General features: G+C 38.0%; 1 protein-coding gene, 1 long non-coding RNA gene and 1 other non-coding gene across 3 annotated transcripts; 2 read left to right on the top strand and 1 right to left on the bottom strand.

Moving 5' to 3' along the window:
• The first annotated feature begins 3,317 nt into the window (after positions 1-3,317).
• On the top strand, positions 3,318-3,425 carry LOC131315414 (small nucleolar RNA snoR100). The gene has a single exon (XR_009196745.1). It is a non-coding gene; the product is annotated as a small nucleolar RNA snoR100 (small nucleolar RNA).
• Positions 3,426-3,990: 565 nt separating this feature from the next.
• Positions 3,991-8,193, bottom strand: LOC131312554 (flavonoid 3',5'-hydroxylase 2-like). The gene is made up of 2 exons (XM_058340401.1): positions 6,931-8,193; positions 3,991-4,930 (listed from the first exon to the last, which is right to left on the bottom strand). The coding sequence occupies exons 1-2, from the start codon at positions 7,828-7,830 to the stop codon at positions 4,298-4,300; spliced, it is 1,533 nt and encodes a 510-aa protein (XP_058196384.1). The 5' UTR covers positions 7,831-8,193; the 3' UTR covers positions 3,991-4,297.
• Positions 4,930-7,859, top strand: LOC131312555 (uncharacterized). Its single transcript, XR_009195905.1, has 2 exons — positions 4,930-5,848; positions 6,070-7,859. It is a non-coding gene; the product is annotated as an uncharacterized LOC131312555 (long non-coding RNA).
• Positions 8,194-10,082: the final 1,889 nt, after the last annotated feature.

A 10,082-nucleotide genomic window follows, 5' to 3' on the forward strand; every position in this document is an offset into this window, starting at 1 on the left:
AAACCTCTAAGAACAGGTAGAGTCCATTGGTTAATTTTAATTATTATACAATCTAAGCCCTTCTATTGGTTAATTTCTAATCCTAACGGTCTTTTTTTTTATTAATTACTGATTTCATAGACAATGGACCTCCGAAATACCCATAGCCACAGTGGTGCTTTGATATCTATGTTCGACACCAATAAGGGGTTGGTTTAGTGGTTGAAAACTTGAGTTTGGTTAGACAAGACCTAAGTTCAAGTCCTTATAATGTCTCATTGAAAAGAAACACTCGTAATACCACTCACAGGTGGTGGGACCTTAGCTTCAGTCCCGACACAGTTGCAATGAGCCCATACAAATAGTGGTATTGTATGACAGGGCAATACTCTCCGGCAGAAGTGACGGGATACCCTACGCACACTTCCATTTAAACACCAAAACAAATTTTAAAAAAAAAGTCATCTACGTGCACTTCCACCATGGATAACTTATTTTTTTTATTCAGTGAGGGATCCCTTACCGTGCGGACCTCCCATTTTTGAGCAAATTTTGATTATCCGAGCCACTCAAAAGTGTGCAAAATGTGATTTTAAGGATACACGCAAGAAATTAGCAAAAAAAATGACCGAAAATGGCTTAATTTGAGCAGTTTTTTATTGAACCATTCAATAAAAACTGCTCCGATCAAGCCCTTCCTAATTATTTTTTTTGCCGATTTCTTATAGTTTTCCTTAAAATCACATTTTGATCACTTTGAGTGGCTCGGATTATCGGGAAAAGCGAGGTCTACACAGTAAAATCGTGCGGGAACCCTTACTAGATAAGGACTGATATATATATATATATATATATATATATATATATATATATATATATATATATATATATATAAAATAAGGAAGAACGATTTTTGAATCTTATCTCTCTATAAATCCTAACCATTGATTTGCTCCATAAATCCTATAGCTCTCCCTCTCTCTCAAACAATAGTAACTGTACAATTGCTACTAATTAGATCTCACGTTCAAAATTCATATCTCTCACTCTCTCTCTCTCTCTCTCTCCATTTAAATGGCTATTTCAATTGCAAAGCTCCCACCATTGTCCAATCTGTAACAGGATTGTTTACCTTTGGATCGATGTTTGATTTTGTAATGAATACCTTCCCCCCTCCCCTCCCCAAAAAAAAAAATAATAATAATAACAATAATAACCAAACGTTCCATATTTTGTATGTGTGTGCTATTTTGAAATTTTGAACGACCCCTTGATGTTACATGAACAGGTTGATACTCTATTCACGGTTACAATGTTTATTTGCATGTGTGCTGATTGTTTGATCCGCGTCTTCGATTACGAGCATGCACTAAAAGAACTCTGTTTGAACCTAATTTAAAAAGAATATATTATTCCCGTATAAATCAATTTCGTTAGCGGGGGTGGTCAATAGTTTCATAATTCATTTAAATTGTGTTCAAAATACGTTGCGTCGCTCCGTACGTTAAGGCACGAGCAAACCCTAGTATATATATATATATATTGATAACCATCATTTGCTATATTATGGTTTCAAAATTATGATACTAAGAAATGAGATCACTATCACTATTACGTACTGTTGAGTTTTTTCGTTTACCACGTGGAAGACTTCTCCTTAGAGTGTTAAAACCTAGCTAGCTAGCATATTAGTAGCCCTACAAAACCAAACTTAGTACAATCATTAAGGTTTTGAATTATGATACTAAGAAATAAGATCATTGAGCTTGTTCGTTTAGCATATTTATTTTGTTTTAATTTTATTTTTCAATCATTATTTTATATTTTTTTTCAATCATTACTTTATATCTTCAATTATTAATTTCATTTCTCTCTTTATCTCTCTCAACTCTTTACCCATCTCTCTAATTATTATCTTATTTCTCTCTCCACTCACTATCAAAATTAAAATACCCAAATGTGCTAAACGAACAAGGCGAATATCACTACGATTACATACTGTTGAGTTTTTTCTGTTACCACGTGGATAACTTCTCCTTAGAGTGTTAAAACCTAGCTAGCATATTAACAGTAGCCCTACAAAACCAAACTTAGTACAATCATTATGGTTTTGAATTATGATACTAAAAAATAAGATCACTATCACTACGATTAGGTGTTTAGTTTTTTCCATTTACAACGAGGAAGACTTCTTTACGGTGTTAATGTTAAATATGAGGGAAGAAATGTTCTATTGAATTCGATAACACTATACAATGAGCTCCTCTATTTATCGGAGAGAGAGAGAGAGAGAGAGAGAGAGAGCCTAATTAAGGAAGGAAATCATACCAATTAACTATGGAAGAGAATCATTTTAATTACAATCAAATCTCAATCTCAATATTACGATATGATCACGATATTATTTATTATCTCCATTTATTCTAACAGTTAAAATTCAATAAAATCGAGAAACCACCAAAACCAGTAATGGAGGATTTCCAATATGTTAAATATGAAATCGAGAAGAAATATTTTATTGAATTGTGAGTAAAACATAGGTCAAACCAGCCTTTATATATAGGCTACAAGACTTGAAAATGAATAAGGCAAATAGGCATAACAAGGAAACATGTATTAAATAGAAAACATAAATAATATCTTAAACTAAATAAAAAACACAATAATAAAACCTAGAAAACTTGGTAACATAATATTCCTGATATTATTCAAACATTCCCCCTCAAACTCAAGTAGATACCAACTTGAGTTTGAAAAAATCGAGAAATCAGGAGCAGCTAAGCCAAACCAAGAGAAATTAGGAGCAATCAAGCCAAGAAAAAGCAGGAGCAACCAAGCCAAGAGAAACTTGGAGCAGACAAACCAAACCAAGAGAAAATTAGGAGCAGCCAAACAACTGCCATGAGCGAAAGTATATATTTGAGGTGAAATCCGAATAAGCAAGCCAGTTACATGTTAATTACTATGAGTGTCTGTTGGACGGCAACGAAGTTTAGGCCGCCTACTGAAAGGAAAAATTCCATAGGGTCTAAATCTTACAGTAGCCTCTATCATTTGTTTAAAATAAAAAATAAAAAAACCTTACTGCACTCGACGAGGCAGGGATAAAAAATAAATAAAAATAGAGGACGTGCAGCCTCAAAAATATGACCTAGAATGAAAACTTCCTTTTCAATAATTCTAAAATGAAAACTTTTACTTTCTTTGGTAAGAATGAAATTAATGGCAGGCATTAGACTTTTACAATGTAATCCCAAGTGCAAGATGTCATGAAGTAATACTCCCATCGGTACCTTTGAGGTAGGGCTAAGCTTTTGGAATTTTGTGTAACATCCATATCATGAATAAAGCATGATAATGTGGACATAAATTGATTTGGGTCTCTAGACTCGCCATTTCTGATGCCTTTCGGCTTTGATGTGAGGGCTTAGTTTTGCAAAATGTTCCTTTTGCTCCTCGATTCTTGGAGGTATAGGGAGCCACTGTTTTAGTAGTATTATAAGTTATGTTATTGTTGTATCCATATCATGATCACTAGCAGTTAAAGAAAAAATACTAGCAAAGGTGCTTGGAATAAGAAACTTAGGGAAATAGAAAGGGATCATATTATAAGGCCAAGCTTCTATATATGAAAGAGATACTCATACCTTTTAGGTCCTACTTTGGAAAACAATTTGTAATCAACTTACTTAATTTGGTTAGCCCTTTACTTTTTTTGTTCGTCTTTAATATGGGTAGTGATTTTGCCACATCTTTTTTTGATAATGCCACACCCTGCAAGTATATTTTTTGGTGCAAAAATACACTTGCAGGATGTGGCATTATCAAAAAATGGTGTGACAAAATCATTTCCCTTTAATATATAGCACAATTGAAATCAACCAAAAAAAAAGTTGGTGGAGGTGTCCGTAAGTTGGCCCGGACATCCGTTTATCAAAAAACAAAAAAAAAAAAGTAAGTGATATGTACTTTTTTCGTTTTAAATTTCTAGGTCAAGAGTAGAAAAAGAAATTGACGAAACGAAGGGAACATTCATGTGTCTTATTACGCTCTTAGCCACATTATCGCGCTTCAACATCGGTGTTTCACAGATTCTTTTTCCCCACTACATTGTCCAGCTAAACGTACCTTAAAAACGATTGTTCGAATACAAACATGAACAACTTAACGATAGCTGCAAGAGGCACAGCTAAAACACACAGAGTTCAAAAATACCAACAATACTAAATTAAATAGAGTTCTGTTGGGCATAGCATGAGCACTTTGGTTGAGGGGCGGATCCGGTCAAGTTTCCCCTGACCAGTTTCAGCCGTTGAACCTAAATAGCATAAGCACTTGGTTGCAGCCGCGGGGTAACCATAGCCGCGAGAGGCACAGCCCTTTGCAAAGCAAGGCCGAAAGACTCATCCATGTTTAGCTCGACCATCCCATCAGGCAATTTCCAGTCAAATGAGTGAACAAACGTGCCCAAAAAGTACTCAACCATCACAACTCCCATCCTAGCCCCCGCGCATATCCTCCGCCCCGCGCCAAACGGGATCAGCTCAAAATCGTTCCCCCGGGGATCGATCTTGGCGTTTTTCTCGGTCAGAAACCTCTCCGGGTTGAACTCCAGAGGGTTCTCCCAGACGTCGGGGTCCCTCCCGATGCCCCAGATGTTCACGCTCAGTCTCGCGTTCTTGGGTATGTAGTAGCCGTTCACCTCGCATGCTTCTGACGAGATTCGGGGGAGGTTGAGGGGGGTGGAAGGGTGCTTTCGGAAGCTTTCTTTGCATATGGCTTGTAGGTAAGGCAGGTTTTTAATGTCAGACTCCTGTAATCTCCTGCTTCTTCCAATGACTTGATCCATCTCTTGTTGTGCCCGTTTTAGGATTTGTGGATTCAGCAGCATTTCAGCCAGTGCCCATTCGATTACGCTGGAAGAGGTATCGGTACCGGCAGTAAATAGATTCTAGCAAAAGAAAACAAATTCATTCAAGCCTATCAAAAGAAAAAAAAAGAAAACAAAATTACAACGGTCCTGATATTAGAACATAGTTTGTGGTAGCTTAATTGGAACATGTGAAAACGGAGGGAGGGCAAAATTGGAAAACAAAACCGATTTTGCTCTAGTCTTTGTTTATTACATAAATCCAAATGAAGGAATTACTTGTATATCTGTCACCATTGGAAATTTACTATTCTAAATCTCATCCAGCAATTTTACTGTCTTTTTTAATGTATTCGAATATTTCGGTATGATTTGCCATGGAACTTCTACCATATTGGGGAATTTTTTTTTTTTTTTTTGGAGGTTTGCCTTGTGATTTAGGAAGATGCTGTCTTTAAGTACTTGGTTTGAAATCGCTCGGCTATTAATTTTTGTGGGGATAGTTCGAAGGGGACACATTTTTTACTTACTTTAAATGGTTCTCACTAAATGGTCAATCAATAGAATCAGCTCTTTAGGATTTAATTGAGGTTCGTGTAAATTGACCAAGGGCCCCTATGTTATGAATACAAATAAATACAAAATTTCTCTTGCATTTGCGTTCCACATCCGTGATCTTTTTTAAGATTTTGATTATAATTTTTTATTTTTTAGATTATTCTCGTCGAGACGAACTAATAATCAACAAAAAAATTGACGCAAAATTAATAAACGTAAAAAAAATTGAATGTGAACAAAAAAATAATCTGGCTCAAACTATTAGCCAAAACAGCCCTTTCGACCAAACAACCAAATGTTTTTATGTTTATTTCCATTTTGTAGTTCGGACATAGTATTAACTGTATTTGGATCTTGAATTTATAGAGTGCCAAAAAAAAAGACCAAATTTGATAACCATTATCTGAAATATATATTTTCTCCTCTCTTTTCAAAAAAAAAGTGGTAAAAGTTTTTATTATTTTGTCAGGCATTGCATTAGTCTTTTTCTCCTTCCGTTCCATATTAAGAGTTCATTAAGAAAAGTCGTGTTATTTTTCAAATAAAAAAATCAACTACTTCTGCATATAATTTTTTCGCACGCCATTCAAAAAAAATTCGCACCAAATTGAAGTACTAATCAAGATCTTTAATACGGTGCGAAAAATTCAAAAAATACACAGAAGTAACTAATTTTTTGATTTAAAAAATGACAAGAGATAGAGTATGAGACTCTTAATATGGAATGGAAGGAGTACCTTTCCTATATGGCCCTCAAATCTAAGTTCCGAACATTATTGACAAATAAAAAATGGGTAGTGATAATGCCAAAATTATTTTTGTTGGTATCAAAATTCTAGCGCATAAAAATATTGTAAATTGCATATGGTACAAGCCTTTTGTGCACTAGAATTTTGGTAGCAACAAAAACAGTTTTGGAATTATCATTTTCCAAGGGTAATGCTATAGCCATATAGGAATTACTAAGGCTCAGTTTGGATGACATGAATCTTGAGAAGGAATGAGAATGTGACACCATACTTCCATAATTTCTACATTTAGAAGGAACAGAAATAGGAATGTGACGTCACACTTTCAGGATTCCCATATTTGGGAGAGACAGGAATAGGATTGTGATTCCTGACGACACATCCAAACATGAATCACATTACCCGATTGAGTGGGAATCTGATCCCTCCCTTACCCCATGGGAATCTTAGATTTCTAGCTCAATCAAATAAAAAAGAAAATATTTACTTTGATAAATTTCTAAAATAATTGATTACTGTATAAGATTACTGAATTAATTAAAACACTGAAATAAAATTACTTCCGGTATTGTATTCCTAGGAATTTCATTCCTGGTAATCATATTCATATTCCCACTCAATAAAATTTCTAAGAATTTGATTCCTAGTAATCACATTTTTATTCCTACTAAAGATTTCGGTCATCCAAACTGAGCCTAACGGTAATGCTACATGTACATATTAGGAGTGTACTTAATTTTGTTGCTAAATCAACGAGGGCCCAAGATCACATACCAAAAGGAGTGCCTTAATGTTTGTCATGCTAAGCCCGGCGCCGCCTTTAGAAGTCTCTCTATTAGCCATAAGAACATCAAGAAAATCAGGGTTCCCTCGACGCTCGTGAGCCGTCTCGGCGTGCTCCTTCACCATCCTCGTTATCAAACTGTCCCACTTGCTATGCATCTGTTTCATCCCGCCCTCGATCCCTTGCAAGTCCATCCACGCCAGCGCCGGTATAAAGTCGCCAACGTTGAACAGACCGGCCGAGGTCATCAGCTCCACCACCATGTCCTTGAACTCGTTGCTCTCCGAACCAGCCTGGACGAATACCCTCCGCCCGAGTATCACCTGGCCGATTATGTTCGCCATCGCGAACGTCAGCATCTCCGCCACCACCACCGCCTCGCCCCTCTGGCCCGACTCGCACATGGCCCGAATCATGTGCCCCGTCTCCGTATGCCGGATGCCAACCGAGTCGTCAAGCGCCTTCCCGCCCAGCATGTGCAGGTTGCTCAACTTGCGCAACGACTTCCACTTCGGGCCGTAGTCGGCAAAAACCATGTCTTGGCTGTTGTATGCCAAGTGGGTCGCGCCGGCGTTAGGTGGCCGGTTTGAGAAGTTCAAGTCCAGGGTTTTCAGGAAGGCTCGGGCCGACTCAGGCGTCGCGGCCACCACCATGTCAAGGGTGCCCATTTTTAGGTAGATGATGGGTCCATATTTCTTGGCCATTTGGGCTAGGGCAACATGGGGCATGGTTCCAAGAAGGGGGAGGGCGCCGATGACCGGCCACCCTTTCGGACCGGGCGGGAGTTTACGGGCGGGTTTGAGGAGGAGGGAACGGAGGAACAGCCTAGTGAGGAAAAAGATTACAGTTGCTGCTGCAATCTCTCTAAACAACACAGTGTCTACGGCCATTTTGTGAGTGGTTTTGCCTTAGGTGTGCTGGTTGGAACTGGAATGGAATGACTGAATATATAGGCATTATGAGCCTGGGGTTCTCGAAAGAGAAAATCTTATTTGGGGAGGTGCACTCAATCGTGACATTTCGAAAGTATTTTGGACGATCAGAATGTTAATAAAACTTTTTCGGAGAAGAGTAAAATTAAAATTCGAACCGTCCAAAATACTTTTTGTATGGCTTTGATGGGTTGGTGCTGCAAACATGCTGTGAAATTCATTGCACAAAAAGATTGGGTTGGTTTTTTTGGATCTTTTGCCCGAGAGATTTTTCAGTGCCGAGCGGGTATATCCCACGTGGTACCCGCTCGGCGCATCCGAGCCGTTCGATACATTTTTGGACGGCTCGGATTGAAACTCTCTCTCTCCTCTCACCCCAACACTTTATCTCTCATTTTCTCTCTCCAAATCTGAGTCATTCAAAAACTAAATAGACGACTCCGATGCACGAGCGTACAACACGTGGTACCCACTCAGTACATCCGAGCCGTTCGATATACTTTTGGACGGTTTGGATTGAAACCCTCTATCTCTTCTCACCCCAACACTTTCTCTCTCATTTTCTCTCTCCAAATCTGAGCCGTTCAAAAACGAAATGGACGGCTCCGATGCTCGAGCAGGCACCACGTGGTACCCGCTCTGCACCGAAAAATTTTCCAATCTGTCCCCATGTCTCTGCCCCTTTCTCTGTCCCACCGTCCTTTGCCCGCCAGGTCGCCCCGCCTAACAGTAAACTCTTAACTCTCTTACCCCCCAAGTTAGACTAACGATTTTAATTTCTAAAAAAGCCCAGATATCGGAAAAGAAAAAGGAAACAACAAAAAATGCTCTGAGAAGGTGGATTCTTCTTTCCCTTAGAGCATCTCCGATCCAATACTCTATTTAAGAGTATCAAAATATTATATTTTATTTATAAAGTGATTTTAGAAGAAGTCACTGTTTCTATTTACTCCAACCACAAACCCTCTATTTTTCCCTCTAAAATTTTCTTCCAAAATTAACCTCTACCAATTCCCTCCAAAATCACCCTCCAAAAATTCCCTCCAAAATTAACCTTTGCCACAGCAAAACAAGTTTCCCTCCTGTTTTTTACTCCAGTTTTGTAAACCCCATGGCTTCCACTACATTTCCCCCTCCCTCCCATTTGTAGAAGTTAATGTTGCTGTAGAAGTTAATGTTGTAGAACCTGTGAAATGTACTAGAAGTTAAGCACAAGTCCTGTGGAATTAAGTTGATGTTGTAGAAGCGTAGACAGTGTTAAAAGGTTGACATAAACGTGCAAGGGTGAAAGGATATGGTTGACATAAACAAAAGCTCATAAGGATACAAATGCCATTTTAAAATGTGAATAGTGTTATAGAGGGGATCCTCCATATTTTCTCCCATCTTCTAAATATGGAGAATCAAAATCTCATCCTCTCAAATAGAGGAGGCTTGAGAGGATGGATTGGAGGAATTTTATACTCTCAAATGGAGGAATAGAGCATGGGTTGTAGATGCTCTTAATGTTCCTCTCCCTTTCCCGATTGTGACGTCATCAAGGTATGCTGGATGCAGAGACGAATTTAAGTGTGGGCGTATGGGGGCCAAGGCCCCGCGCGGTTTCGGATTTTAATTAAAATTAATATTAGTGGTTTTTGTTTTTGTTTTTTTGTTTGAAGAGAACACCTAGGTATTAATGTATTTAGTAAGGGGTGTTATTTAGATATTTAAATGCTTTAAAAATGTGTTCGTTTCAGGTTCCAAATCCCAAATTCTTTTTCTGCGCTCTGTCTTCCATAAGTTTTTCCTTCGATTATTAATCTCATTTTGTTTTCTCTCTCTCTCTCTCTCTCTCTCTCTCTCTATACTTACTATCCAAAAAACTTTCTTCAAAATCTAAACCAACCAAACTATTAGATTCCTAAACCTTGAAATTTCAAAATCTTATTCATAGTTCGGCCCCTGCCCCTCCATTTACAAAGTCTTGGTTCCATCCCTGGTTGGATGCAGGGGTGAAACTAAAATTGAAGAGGAAGGGAAGAGTGGTTGGGGAGAGAATGATTCTTCTCTTTGATCGTGGTTGAACTGCTAGTGGTTTTAAGCTCGCAGATTTAAGAAATTTGCTAAATGCATTGGAAGTGTTCGATAAATTGTCTCTCTTGTGATATTCTGTTCTATGATTCAATCTTTCTTTGTAACCAAAGCAGAAGGATTTCGAACATAATGGG

This window comes from Rhododendron vialii, chromosome 13a, assembly GCF_030253575.1.
Source record: "Rhododendron vialii isolate Sample 1 chromosome 13a, ASM3025357v1".
Taxonomy (NCBI): domain Eukaryota; kingdom Viridiplantae; phylum Streptophyta; class Magnoliopsida; order Ericales; family Ericaceae; genus Rhododendron; species Rhododendron vialii.